Raw genomic sequence first — 15,385 nt, forward strand, 5'->3', positions numbered from 1 at the left:
GTTTTTCATTTTCACCGCAATAATCCAAATAAAGTATTCAAGTAATGGAATCGTCATCAAGAAAATACAACAAAGATATTAGTTAGACCGATAAGAAGTAGCAGAAGTAAAATCATATCCAAATAGAAAGTATTATGATAGTTACTTAGTAATTAGTATTGAATATATGAGATTATGTCTAATGGTTAGGATATTTTACTTGTTAATTACTATTGGCATATAAATAATGGATTAAATATAAAATATAAAAAATTTAAATTTTCGGATATCCAAAAATCTGAAGTACCAAATCCAATATTCAATCCGAAATTCAAAAATTTTAAAAATTAAATCTGAAATCCAATCTATAATCCGAAAATTCAAACTAAAAATCCAAACAGTTCGGATATCTATTTGCATTTTGGGTTTGCGCAAACTATGCACCCTAAGTAAGATACATTGTCAACCATATCTTTCATTCCGATTTGTCTAGATTTATAAGATTCGAGTGAAGACTAATAAATCAATTTATTAAAATTTTGTTGTTACATCCTTGATGTTTGCATCTTTGCTTTCTTAGATACATTATTTTTCTATTGATTTCCCGTGAAAATTTATGATGATGATGATGTTGTTTTTGTTTTCCTTTTGTCTCGTTCATTTTGACTTTGTGCTTAGATTGAAGGATCACTTTTTTCGAGGGGCAAATTATTATTAGGAAGAATATTTTTGATAAATATTTGTAACAATCCGGTCAATCATTTTGAGTATTACAATCCAGTTCCTCCAGTTCCTCCATTAAAATTTGAGGTCAATCGGACTTGATTTGATAGGTTCCGGCATCGAATGTAGAAGTTGAAAATTGTTAAGTTCCTTAAGCTTGAATCGGGGTATAATTCGTGGTTTTAGTGTTGTTTTATATGATTTGAGGTTTCAACTAAGATCGTATGATGTTTTAGGACTTGTTGGTGTATTTGGTTAAGGTCCCAAGGGCCTCGGGTGAGTTTCAGATAGTTAACGGATCAATTTTGGACTTTGCATTCCAGCTAAAGAATGTTGGTTTTCTGTTACTGGTTTCCTTCTACGCGATCGCATGAGAATGTCCGTGATCGCGTAGGCTAAGTTGGAGTAGTGAGATTTTTTGATATGCGATCGCGTGAAGGCATCCGCGATCGCGTAGGTTAGGACAGGTTGTGCTACGCGAACGCGTGGGAAATGTCGCATTCGCGAAAAGGAATGAGGCAGAAGGCTAGGCCACGCGTTGCTCTATACGATCGCGTGTGGCTGTCCGCGATCGCGTAGGGCTGAGGATTCTGTGCTTCGCGATCGCATGAAGGACACCGCGATCGCGTAGGGTCTTTTCTGGACAGCTTGTAATTACACTTCGCGGTCGCGGGACCTTATCTGCGATCACATATAAGAAATGACTGGGCAGAATATTTAATTTCGTCCAATTTTTTATTTTTACCGATTTGGAGCTCGGGAAAAGGCAATTTTCGGGAGATTTTCAAGGAAAACAACGGGGTAAGTGTTCTTAACTCAATATTGGTCAAATTACCCGAATCCATGGTTATTTTAAATATTTAATTAGTGAATTAAGTTGAAAGATTTAGAAAACTCTCTTGGTTTAATTTGAAGATTTGAGAGTCGAGTTGATGTCGGATTTTAGTAAAAATAGTATGGTTAGACTCGTGGTTGAATGGACGTTCGTATTTTATAATTTTTCTCGGGTTCCGAGATGTGGGCCCCATAGGCTATTTTTGGGTTAAATTTCGAATTTTTTTAGAAAAATTATATTTTCTTATAGGAATTTATTCCTATAATTTGTATTAATTGGGGACCCACGTAAAACCCATTCAACCACGAGTCTAACCATACCAATTTTACCAAAATCCAACCTTAACTCACTACAAAAAAAAAAGGGCCTAATTGCGGCGGTTTAATAGCGGGGTTCAGCTCCAACCCCCACAAATTTTATTAAATAACAGGGGTTTACTTAACCGACACAATATAAGCAAATAGTGGCGCGCGCTAATATTCCCCACACTTTTTTTTTGCTTCTTTTTTTTTTCTCTGAAAAATATACAAATATAACAAAACCTCAAAAGCTCCGCCACTTCTCACTAACTTTTTTTCACTAACTCAAGGTAAAGGTCTCAATTTTGAGAGATTAACTCAAATTTTATGATTCTTTCTACTTTATTTTTTTTAGAATTGAAAGTTTTGTGTGAATTTCTCATTCCGTTTGTAAGATTTGAACTCAATCCTCGTTTTTCCCTCTTTTTTCTTTGATTTTCCTCACGTTTTCCCCCTATAGCAGTGGCAAAGGCATCTCAATCACTCACTCGGGTATAGCAATCGACAAGTATCTTCAATTACAGTAAGTATTTCTACCCTATTTTTGGTTTAGTGCAATGTTATTTCTACAAATGGGTCTTTCATCTTCCCCATTTTTGGGTTTGTATAATCTGTAAGTTTTGTATGTTTTCTATTGCATGTGGCTTTAATTTTGTTTTTGGTGTTGTTTTGGATACTTTATGTTAGATTTGGATTTTCTCTGTTTATTTGAGATTTTTTTGTTGAATTAGTAGAAAATATAATTTTTTTACACCATGTTGTATGAGGATTTATATGGGTCTTTCCAATAACAGTATCAATTTCTTTTACTGCTTTCTGCATAATGCTTGGATGGTTAATCAGCTCAGCAAGTGCCCACTCTGTTGTGAGCGATGAGGTATCAGTGCCAGCAGCAAATATGTCCTGTTAAAAAATGAAATCCAATCCACAATTTTTAGTCGTGTCGAACAAGAAAATTAAGTAAGATGTATGGAAGTAACAACATTGCAAATGATTTTATCATCATCAGAATTCTTTTAAGTTATCTGAATAGTCTACAAGCTACTGATTTTCAACTTTTATCACAATGAAAGAGTTTAAGAAAGAGGCCAACTTATGAATTAACAATTCAATGATAATTGGTGACAAAGTAGCAACAAAAAGCATATTCTGTTCCAAAATGAACTGTTTGATTATCATGATATTTGACATTTATCTCATTGCTTAGGCCTGATTGTAGTAGCTAGTGTATTTAGTTTTGTATTTTTTCTTCGATTTTCTAATTTGTATGCTTGTTGTTATTGCCCTTCTTTTTACCTATCTTAAATTGAGGGTCTTTCGGAAACAATCTTTTTGCCTTCTTGAAGGTAAGGGTAAGGTTTACGTACACACTATCCTCCCAGACCCCACTTGTGAGATTATATTTCAGTTGAGCCTATCAATTCTACTCTCTGCTCGTTAAATTTTTTCCCTCCACTGCTGGCCTACACTAAACCCATTTGAATTATTTTGGCATTTGAAAATTGTAAGTCCTTAAAAACAAAAACAAAAAAGGACTTGAAAAAGAGGGGCATAACAAAAGGTAAAAAGCTTTCACTCTATGGTTAGTTGGCACCTCGACTGATCCTAAGCCATGTTAATGTGTGAGAATATGTTGGAGAATATACATGTTTCACATCGTATAAGAGTTAAGAGTTACCAAAATTGTTTCTAAGACTTGAGTTTCTCTCTCAATTCAAGCGATTGAGTCTACTTTTACTCTATTGTATATTGTCGCCTCTCTCCCCCTCACTATTGAAATTTACTCTACTTCTTAACCTAAATTCCTTTAAAACAAATTAGAAGAGTAAAGAGAGATTAAAATAGGTAGAAGAATAGCAAGTTTATTTACTTTGTTTCTCTATTTCAAATCTACCGGTACTTCATGAAAATTACAATAATCTTTTCTTAAGATATTTAGTTATGTTCTCTGTTAGAATTAATTAATTTTTTCATTTTCTGTTCTGTTAACCTATGCTAATAGACTACTCATTTTCTTCCTCATGAAATCTTATAGGTGATATTATTACACATTAATCTAATTTCCAATGGATAAATCTTGAATTGGAATGCCAAGGAACACACCAGAGTACTTGCTTGGTTTGAATCAATTTCTAAATTTTGCATTTAACAATGGAGCTATAGGAGATAAAATAAAATATCCATATCCTAAATGTGGTTCTAGGAAGTGGCAGACGAGAAATATAGTGTTTGATCATTTGATAGACAAGTCGTTCCCTCAAAATTATGCCACTTGGGTTATGCATGGGAAAATGAATGTATTGCATAATTCTGAAAATATAGAGGTCACTCAAGATGCACCACCCATTGAAAATCCTGTAGAATTGTTGATTAATGAAGCATTCGGGGGCTTAAGGTATGAGGGTGTTTATGTAGGTCCATCACAAGTAGTTGGAGAAGAAGAAATGATACATAATATGTCCACTTCAAATAACAAAGATTTTTTTGAGTTGCTTAGAGATGGACGTCAAGAATTATATGAAGGGTCTAAGTACTCAAAATTAGAATTTTTGTTAAAGCTTTATCACATAAAGTGTTTGTCTGGGTTAAATGACAAGGGAATGACTATGATACTAGATCTACTCAGAGATGCATTTAAATTTGCAAAGATTCCTCATTCTTTTTATGAAGCCAAAAAAACCATCAGTAAGTTGTGTCTTGATTATATCAAGATAGATGCTTGTCCAAATGATTGCATATTGTACTGGGAGGATGATGTTAATGCAGAAGCATGCAAGTATTGTCACACTTCTAGATGGAAGCCCGAGAAGGAGAGCAGTAAAGAACATGCACCTATTACAAGTAAAAAACAAAAGAAGAAGAAGAAGAAGAAAAAGAAGAAAGCTGCAAAATTTTTGCGCTACTTTTCATTAAAATCAAGATTACAAAGATTGTTCATGTGCTCTAAGATTGAAGAGCATATGAGATGGCATGCAGAGGATGGTAACAAAGATGGAACCATAAGACACCCTACAGATGGTGAGGCATGGAAGAAGTTTAATACAACTTTTCTTGTATTTGCTTCTGATCCTCGAAATGTTCGATTAGGCCTGGCTAGTGATGGTTTCAATCCTTTTGGGACAATGAATACTAATTATAGTATTTGACTTGTGGTTTTGGTTCCATATAACCTTCCTCCTTAGTTGTGTATGAAGCAATCAAATTTTATCCTCTCAATGATCATTCCAGGTCTACGTACAGTAGGGAATAATATAGATGTATACCTACAACCCCTTATTAAGGAGTTGAATGAGTTGTGGAGTGAAGGTGTGGACACTTTTGATTCATCAAAGGATGAAATGTTTAGAATGCGAGCAACTCTTATGTAGACAGTTAGCGACTTTCCTGGACTTGATATTTTATCGAGTTGGAATACACATACTGGTCTTGCATGCCCCTCTTGTAATTTTGACGCAGAACCTTGTGGACTTCGTTATAGTAGAAAGTGATATTTTATTGGCCATCGTCGGTGTTTGGGAAGAAATCATAAATTTAGAATGAAGAGACATCATTTTGATGAAAATGTCGAAGAGAGGACCCTTCCAAAGAAGTTATCAGGATCAGACATTTTGCAACAAGTGAAAGATATCAATGTCACATTTGGGAGACAAACAGAATTGAATGATAAAAGGAAAAGAAATAGGAAAAAGAGTGTTGGAGAAGGTGTAACTCAACAATGGAGAAAAAAAAGCATATTCTTTGATCTTCCATATTGGGAGTCTAACTCATTGCGCCATAATTTAGATGTTATGCATATTGAAAAGAATGTGTTTGATAATATTATATACTCTTTACTAAATGATAAAGAAAAATTAAAGGATCATGTTAAGGTTCGAAGAGATCTATAAGATATGGGTATAAGGCGTGATCTTTGGCCGGATGAGAATGATGAATTTCGGCTTGGTGCATTTACAATTCCAAAGGAGAAGAAACTGGCCTTCCTCAAGACTTTAAAGAATATCTCAGTGCCGGATGGTTATTCAAATAATATATCTCGTATTTATTTGGATCAAAAAAGGATCTCTGGATTAAAAAGTCATGATTGTCACATCCTTATGGAACAATTATTACCAATAGCAATTCCCAAACGTGCTTCCAAACCAGGTTGTTGCAACGTTGGTAGAGCTTTCCTCCCTTTTTAGGCATCTTTATCTGAAAAGCTTAAGCCTCTTAGACCTAGAAAAGCTACAAAATCGGATTGTGAAAACTCTTTGCCATCTAGAGATGTTATTCCTTCCATCATTTTTTTTTTACTATAATGGTTCATTTAACTGTTCATCTAGTGGATGAAGTAATACAAGGTGGCCCGGTACATTATCAGTGGATGTATTTTGTTGAAAGGTAAAATATTTCTTATTCGAAATTATTTTAATAGATCTTGTAATAGTATTTCAATGTAAATGCTAATTTCAACGTAAATGATTCTTCTAACACTTAATTATTTTGGTTAGAGATTATTAGGTCATTTCAAGTCCCTTGTAGGAAACAAATCACAACCAGAAGGTTCTATAGTTGAAGGTTACATAGTTGAAGAAGCTCTAACTCTTGATTCTCGTTAGTTTGAGGAAATTGAGTTAAGGTTAAATCGACCTAAACGTGTAAACGATGAACCAAATCATAATGAGGCTTCTGAAGTGTCATCTATGTTCCCTCAACAAGGTAAACATGTTGGAGGCTCCACAACGGAATTATTGACTCTTTTGGAGAAAACTCAAGCTCATCGATATGTGTTACCTAATTGCGCAGCAGTAAAACCATTTATTGAGTAAGAAATTTGATTTGATTTGATTTATAAGAAATATTTAGAGTAATTGGATTAAAATTGATGCATATAACACCTTTGTAGTGAATTTAGACATCACATCAGAAGAAGTAGAGGCCGAAGACTTTCACCAACAGAGGTAGAGAGGAGAGTTAGTAAAGAGTTCCCTGATTGGTTTCCTAAGCGAGTGAGTGAATGATATTTAAAATGTTTCCTAATTGGTTTCCTAAGATTTCTTGTCTCAATTTGTAATTTCTAACAGAAATATATTGTTTATTTAGATTATGAATCCGGATATAGCTGACACTGTCTCTGATGATATCAAGTTCTTAGCACAAGGTCCAGCACAAGATGCAAGAAGATTCAGTGCTTATAACATTAATGAATTCAAATTTCGGACTTTGTCTAGAGAACAAGGATTAAAAACTCAAAATAGTGGAGTTTTTCTTGTTTCTGACACTTCTTGTGTTGCATCTAGTGCAGATAGATATGCAAGACAAGTAGACTTACCATACTATGGGAAGTTGAAAGATATTATTGAGCTTAATTATTATGGTCGATTCAAGGTTATTCTCTTTAAATGCTAGTGGGCTGATACTACTCGAAACAGAGGGTTCAAAATAGATGTTTGGAAGTTTAATTGTGTCAACTTCTCTAAATTGATCCACACTGGTGATCATGAGGATGATGATCCATATATTGAAGCACCACAAGCAAATATGGTCTACTATGTTGATGATGAAACTGATAAAGGATGGAGTGTGGTTGTACATCTAAAGCCAAGAGATTTTGTTTGATATGGGAGGGGTCGATGAAGAAGAAATATACGAGAATGAGCCATACCGACAACAAGAATTTGGACTTTTTTTTTAATGTTGATTACGAGAATATCCAAATTGCAATAGAGGAGCATATGACTGAATAGATATAATAAAATATCCAAATTGCAATTGTAACAAGAATTTGGACAATCATTTTTTTTTTGCTTGATTAGGATAGTTTGATTAGTATTTTTTTCTTCAAAACTTACTATCTTTTGGCTAAGAAAGTGATCTTTATTCTTTACGAAAATTTTGTGATTGTTTGTTGCTCGAGTTCTACGTAGAATTCAGTAAATGTTTGATAAGCTATTATAATGTTGATCTAACATGTTCAAACATTTCTTTGAATGTTTACTTTTTAACCATATTGGATTCTTATCTTTTATATTTCTCAGTTACTACTGTTTTTAGGAGCTATATTTTATTAACTTGGTATTGTGGTATGCAGTTTGATCCATAGAGACTATGCAATCCTTCATGGTGTTGTTGTATTTGCTAATATTGAGGTAGCCTTCTTGTGTGAGAAGTCGTTAGGGCAATTGATGGTATCAATAACTTACTGAAAGTTCTTAATTTTTTTGGTTTATTTGTTAAGACATTGTGGCACTGTTGAATGAATAGCAGTTGCCTATATATCATTGTCCCTGTGGTTATTAGCATGCTATAATACCAGCTATGAGAAAGAGAACTTCAGTAAATTTATGTGTATATCTCAAATTAGATTTTAACTTGCACACCATTCTTTTATCTAGAAGTTTGTGGATTTTCTTTACATTGCTTATTAAATTCATTCATTATTGAATTGCAAATATGCCAAGGTTCAAGCATTTGCTGAAAAACCAAAATTCAGATTAGTCGGTATCTACTTCACAAGGTACTGAATCAATACCTTCTTTTCTTCAATCAACGCTTTGAATGCCAACACATCCGACCACATCAATTTTTGCCACAACACATCTGGACCCATCATTTCAGCCCACATCACAGGCGGCTCCAACATTTCAGTCGGCATCACAGCCGTCTCGATCAGTTCACTCAACATCCCATCCAATTCCAATGGATCAGGCCTCATCACAATCAGGTCCAACAGTTCAGGCCTCATCTAGAAAGGACTGTAGAAGCAATAGGTAAATACTTTTGACTATTAGTACATATTCAGCAGTCCCTTCTAAGTCCCTTCAGACCTTACGTGAAAGTTGGTCACTTTCAATTTTGTGATGCAATTGCAGTACTTAGCAGGTTTTCTCTGCATGCTCGTCTTTAAAATAAAATTTGGATAATTTCATGTGCTTTCCAAATTTGCTTTTACGCTTTTTGGTAATACTATTAGACACTAATCCTAATATGGTAGATGTTGTTGAGAACTCATCAGATTTTAATTTCTTGAATGGGCTGCAAATAGGCTTAACTTGTGGAGTGCATCTAAAGACCCACTTAAAAGTAGAGCTAAGATTTATTGATAATGTGCCGGTTGGAATTTCGCTGGATCAATGGATTTCTTTTGTTGATTACCAATATAAAGATTCAACAAAAGTACTTATGTAACTGCTTCTACTAGCCTTTATAATTATATTATTGTTTGTTCTTCTAATTGAGTTTCAAGTATATTTTTATAAGGAAATGAGTAAAATAAATGCTGAAAATAGAAAAAAACAGACGATTCCATACACAGGTGGTTCCAAAGTCAACGCTACGAGAAGGGCTGAAATGGTGAGTAAATTAACTTACTATGTAACTATTTCTAAGTAGTAACTAATTCTGATTTGATTTTATTTATAGATGGCTCAGACTGGACAAATACCTGGATGAGCACAAATATACATTGCTACTCATAAGAATCAAGATGGAGTATATGTTAATGAAGAAGCAAAAGAAATATGCGTAAGTTTTTGTGAATTCTTAGCTTATCTTAAGAAATAAATCATGAGGACTAATGAGTATGCTAGATAATTGAAGTTTACTCAAACTTGATATATTCTTCAAAAACTTTCCTGAAAGTAAGGTAATATTTTTAGCCCTGTGCTTCTAATATCTTCATTACTTTCGAGTAAAAAGGAGAGAACATATACCTAAAACATTCAGGTTTTGGGGCCATATTGGAGTTTTCTTATGTCTTGATGGATCACATTTAGATACAGTCTGTCGGTCCAATAGAACTGAACTATTTCCATATCGTTCAATGCCATCAACTGTTCTGGCATATTTAAGCCTTTCTTCAGTTGGAAGAGCAAAGAACTGTTTGCTAATATCACACACTTTGTCAAGAAATGAATCTTCTATTCCATGATTTATGACCTGAATTTTAAATATTACCCCATATATATGTTACTCTTAAACGTGATGACTAGTGCTATTTTTATTTAATTATTTAATTTTGAAAATTTTAGAAAATCTTGTATATGGAGTATTCTAATTAATGAAATAGAGACTAGAACCATAATAAATCCTTGGGAATTACTCTAAGAAGTTGTTGATCAAAAGGATAATATTTCTAACATAGGTTGGACAACTAAGCCTAGATTGGAAACAGGTGGGCGTGTCAAGGTTTATATAGTTCTGCTGATTAAGATATGTATATTTTGACACTAGACAAATGCATTCCTATTGGTTTAGTTGTGACAATGAGTTTTGTATGTGTAAAAAAAAATTAAGTTAGCTTTGAGCCAAAGTACCATAGACTAGTCTCAAATTTCACCAAATGATGCCGTTGGTAAGGTGCTAGGAAAAGAGCACTCTGGAAGGGTGAGGTGTTTGGGATTAGGCCCTGTCCTTAGTAGAATTTTTAAACAAGTAAGACCCCATTTTGGTGGTACAAGTGCTTCAGGTAGTGAAGGTTCATGTTCGTCCCAATGTCAACATAACCATAATCAAATGATGAATGCTCACAATCAAATGATGAACACTTTCAAGGCATATATGATAATGAAAGAAGGGACGATACCAGAATAGTTTGCGGGGTTCTTTGCTTCTCCTTCGACGGTTTCTCCTACAACGGTAAGTAAAGTTCTTCAATTTTTATTCACTTAAATTTGTCTATTTGCAAAGATAGAGTGGCTTAGATTAGTACTATTCTTGTATTTTGTATCTGTTTTCTTTGTATAACTCCCCTTTCTCTATTATATTTTTCTTTCTGATTCTAGCATGAATTAGTCTCACTTTCTAATGGGATGCACAAACATCTTTTTTCTCAATCCAATAATTAAAAAAAAGACTGCAATGTTGATCTAAATTTGAGTTTTAGGTACAAAGGAAGCTTGAAGAATTACACTTATTTACTTACAGTATTTAGTAGAACCTAGAGTTACTGCAATTTCTTATTCTGGCATGATTTTTATACTTTGCCTTTTTTATGCAGCCAAGTGATGTGGACAGTGGACCCCTTTCGCCCATGGACGCAAGAAGATCATGCGGTGATAGTAATTGTGTAGTTGAAGCAGATTTTAGAATGTTGGAGTGAATGTTTTGTGTTTAAAATAATTTTTGAGTCTGATGATGCTACTTAATGTTAACAATTTAGTTTTAAAGACTAATGATATTTTATGATAACGTTTTGTGATTTTACGATATGTTATCGATATCTTTTAACTTTAAAATATATTTTTTTGCTTTGATTATGATTTACAGCTTAATTAGTGATTTGTTCAATAAAATATGAATTTAAAAATTCAATAAATTGTTGAGGTTATGACTGACATGAACTTTAAATATAAGCTAATAAAAAAGAATAAAAATTATATTGTGGAAGTTTAAAACCGCTGCAATTCGTAACTGAAAATTATTTTAAAAAGATTTTAATTTTAGATCTACGGGGTCAATCGTCGCGAAGTAACCTCCGCTATTTAGTTCTGGCGGTCACCAAATAACTGCCGCAAATCGATTGCGGCGACTCTTATTGTGGGGGTTTTAATGACTGTCGCAATAACATATTGCGGGGATTTCAAACCGCCGCAAACCTTAAAAATAACCCCCGCAATTAGGCCCTTTTTTTGTAGTGACTCGACCCTCAAATTTTCAAATTAAACCGAGAGGGTTTTCCAAAATTTTAACTTAATTCACCCATTAAATGATGGATTCAAAGGCATAATCATGGAAATTAATCAAAACTGGATAAGAATCACTTACCCCTAATACCCACACAAGAATATCTCCAAAAATCACCTTCTACCGAGCTCCCAATTCAATTTTGTGTTATGAACTCAAAATCCCCGTTTTGAAACTTTTAATTCTGCCCAGAAATGCCTTCATCGCGTTTGCGGCCATGTCTTCGCGTTCGCGAAGCACAAAAAAATGTGCAGCCAAGGTTTCTTCTTCGCGTTCGCAACCTCTTCATCACATTCGCAATGCCTTCCTACCTCTGCCCTTCGCGTTCGCGAGACACGAGCCGCGTTCGCGAGACACGAGCCGCGTTCGCGAAGGCTTAACACCGGGCAGGCCCCAGCTCCCTTTTCTCTTCGCGTTCGCGTTAGCCCACTCGCGTTCGCATAGGCTTCTCCAATCTCTACTTCGCATTCGCGTCTCCTTGCTCACTTTCGTGATGGGTAAATCCCAACAGCTCAAATTCCTTATTCGCGAATGCGTGAGACCCTTCGCGTTCACGAAGAACAATACCAAACACTACTTCCAGCAGTGGCAAAACAAGGAAAAATGATCTAAAACCATCCCGGAACTCACCCGAGCCCTCCGGGACTTCAACCAAATATACCAACAAATCCTAAAATATAAAACGAACTTAGTCGTACCCTCAAATCACCTCAAACAATGCTAAAACCATGAATTACACCCCAATTCAAGCCTAATGAACTTTAAAATTTCCAATTTCTACAAACGACTCTGGAACCTATCAAATTACGTCCGATTGACCTCAAATTTTGCACACAAGTCATAAATGACATAACAGACCTATTAAAATTTTCAGAATTGGATTTGGACCCCGATATCAAAAAGTCAACCCCCCGTTCAAACTTCCCAAAAATTCGACTTTTGCCATTTTAAGCTTAATTCCACTACAAACCTCCAAATAATTTTTCGGACACGCTCTTAAGTCCAAAATCACCATACGGAGCTATTGAAATTATCAGAATTCAAATCTGAGGTCGTTTACATATAAGTCCATATCCGGTCAACTTTTCTATCTTAATTTTTTCAATTATGAGACTAAGTGTCTCATTCACTCCGAATTCTTTTCGGACCTAAACTCACTAATCCGGTAAGTCATAAAATAACGGCAAGGCATAAATTGAGCAGTAAATGGGGGAACAGGGTTATAATACTCAAAATGACCGGCCGGGTCGTTACATTCTCCCCCTCTTACACAAACATTCATCCTCGAACGGGGTTAGAATCATACCTGGAGTCTCAAATAGGTGTGGATATTTGTTTTGCATCTCCTGCTCAATCTCCCAAGTAGCTTCTCCGACTGGCTGGCCTCTTCACTGTACCTTAACTAATGTTATGTTCTTTGACCTTAGCTTTCGAACTTGCCGGTCTAAATTAGCCACCGGCTCCACATCATAAGTCAAATTACCGTCCAGTTGTACTGTACTGAAATCCAGAATATGAGACTGGATGGATACATGGAACACTGGATGAACACCTGATATACTAGGTGGCAAGGCAAGTTCATAAGCCACCTATCCAATTTTCTTAAGTATCTCAAAAGGCTCAATATACCGAGGGCTCAACTTGCCCTTCTTCCCGAACCTCAACACACCCTTCATGGGTGAAATCTTGAGCAGAACCTTCTCCCCAACCATGTAAATGACATCACGTACCTTCCTGTCGGCATAACTCTTATGTCTAGACTATGCCGTGCGAAGCCGTTCCTGAATCACTTTGACCTTCTCTAAAGCATCCTGAACCAAGTCAGTACCCAATGGCCTAGCCTCACCCGGCTCAAAATAACCCACCGGGGACCGGCACTGTCTCCCATACAAAGCCTCATACGGAGCCATCTGAATACTCGACTGGTAGCTGTTATTGTAAGCAAACTCCGCGAGTGGCAGAAAATTGATGTGCACACAAAAATATGTGCAGAAGATTAGCATGAGTACACCACAATGGTACCTAGTAAGTGCCAAATCTAACCTCGGTAGAGTAGTGACGAGGTCAGGTCCGGACCCTACTGGAATATAATAATAAGACAGATGATATAATAAAATGAAGTAAAACGGAGAATTTGACAGGAATAATTCACAGAGAAATAACATCACAGCACAATGAGATAACAACAGGGGGCGCTCCCGAGATACCGTCTCGTAGTCCCAAAAGTAAATACTCAACAGGGGATCTCCCGAGATGCGTCTCGTAGTCCCAAAAGTAAATATGCGAGGAGATCTCCCGAGGTACCGCATCGTAGTCTCAAAAGTAAATATGCGAGGAGATCTCCCGAGGTACCGCCTCGTAGACTCAAAAGTAAATGTACAGGGAAAACTCCCGAGGAACCGCCTCGTAGTCTCAAAAGGAAATGTGCAGGGAGAACTCCCGAGGAACCGCCTCGTAGTCTCAAAAGTAAATGTACAGGGAGAACTCTCGAGGAACCGCCTCATAGTCTCAAAAGTAAACGCACAGCTCAAACCGGTAAATACAACAGTTAACAGCAATATTCTACAGTTAATACTGATAAAGAACAAGGAAAACAGGAAATAAACTAGGCATGCTTCACAGAGTTCAAATAAGCAGTTAAAGCACGTAGACATGCGATATTAGACTAAACAGGATAACTACACATATTGGAATAGCTCAATTAAGAATGAAAACAGACTAAAATTCTAAAGAATGAAAACAGACTAAAATTCTAACTTCTACATTCAATGCCAGAACCTATCAAATCAAATCCGATTGACCTCAAAATTTGCACACAAGTCATAAATGACATAACGGACCTATTCAAATTTCCAGAATCGAATTTCGACCCCGATATCGAAAAGTCAACCCCCTGGTCAAACTTTTCAAAAATTCAACTTTTGTCATTTCAAGCCTAATTCCACTACAAACCTCCAAATAATTTTTCGGACACGCTTCTAAGTCCAAAATCCCCATACGGAGCTATTGGAATCATCAAAATTCTATTCCGGAGTCGTTTACATATAGGTCGACACCCAAACTTGGTTCGGAACTACCCCGAATCACACCCGAGGCCCACGGGACCCCGTCCAATCGTACCAACCAGTCCCAATACATAACACGAACTTGCTCGAGACCTCAAATTACATCAAACAATATCAAAACCACGAATCACACCCCAATTCAATCTTTATGAACTTTAGAACTTCAAACTTCTACATTCGACGCCGAAACCTATCAAATCAAATCCGATTGACCTCAAATTTTTGCACACAAATCATAATTGACATTACAGACCTACTCCAACTTCCGAAATCGGAATCCAGACCTGATATCAAAAATTCCACTCCCGGTCAAACTTCTTAAAAACCTTTAAATTTCTAACTTTCGCCAAATGACTCCGAAATTACCTACGGGCCTCCAAATTAACATCAGGGTACGCTACTAAGACCAAAATCACCATACGGAGCTATTCTCAGACTTAGAATCTCAAATGGACATCGCTAATATTGAAATACACTTCAACCCAAATTTATGAAATCTTTTCCCAAAATGCCGACTTCCACAATAGGCGTCGAAATACTCCCGGGTCATCCGAAACTCGATCCGGACATACGTCCAAGTCTGAAATTATCATACAAACCTGTTGGAACTTTCAAATATCGATTCCGAGGTCGTTTACTCAAAAGTCAAAGATTGGTCAATTCTTCTAACTTAAAGCTTCCAAATTTAGAATTTTCTTTCCAAACCAACTTCGAACTTCCCGAAATTAAATTCCGACCACACGTACAAGTCATAACGCCTGAAGTGAAGCTACTCAAGGCCTCGAACCACTGAATGATGCGCCGGGACTCAAAACGACCGG

General features: G+C 35.9%; 1 protein-coding gene across 15 annotated transcripts; it reads left to right on the forward strand.

Moving 5' to 3' along the window:
- The first annotated feature begins 2,015 nt into the window (after window positions 1-2,015).
- LOC107767298 (uncharacterized) lies at window positions 2,016-11,024 on the forward strand. 15 transcript variants are annotated; one of them, XM_075244529.1, is made up of 4 exons: window positions 2,133-9,168; window positions 9,238-9,339; window positions 10,283-10,452; window positions 10,814-11,024. In XM_075244529.1, exon 1 carries the CDS (start codon window positions 3,924-3,926, stop codon window positions 4,980-4,982), a length of 1,059 nt encoding a protein of 352 aa, XP_075100630.1. In that variant the 5' UTR covers window positions 2,133-3,923; the 3' UTR covers window positions 4,983-9,168; window positions 9,238-9,339; window positions 10,283-10,452; window positions 10,814-11,024. The 15 variants fall into 15 exon arrangements, with proteins under 15 accessions (XP_016441737.1, XP_016441736.1, XP_075100630.1 ...); XM_016586258.2 differs by having other exon boundaries at window positions 2,133-8,585; window positions 9,115-9,168; window positions 9,238-10,452; XM_016586261.2 differs by having other exon boundaries at window positions 2,133-7,964; window positions 8,277-8,332; window positions 8,434-10,452.
- Window positions 11,025-15,385: the final 4,361 nt, after the last annotated feature.

Source organism: Nicotiana tabacum, chromosome 22, assembly GCF_000715075.1.
Source record: "Nicotiana tabacum cultivar K326 chromosome 22, ASM71507v2, whole genome shotgun sequence".
Lineage (NCBI taxonomy): Eukaryota > Viridiplantae > Streptophyta > Magnoliopsida > Solanales > Solanaceae > Nicotiana > Nicotiana tabacum.

What these genes read in the sequence shown, in the direction of transcription:
- LOC107767298 (XM_016586251.2), top strand. Translation starts at nt 3,924, where the DNA reads ATGCCAAGGAACACACCAGAGTACTTGCTTGGTTTGAATCAATTTCTA.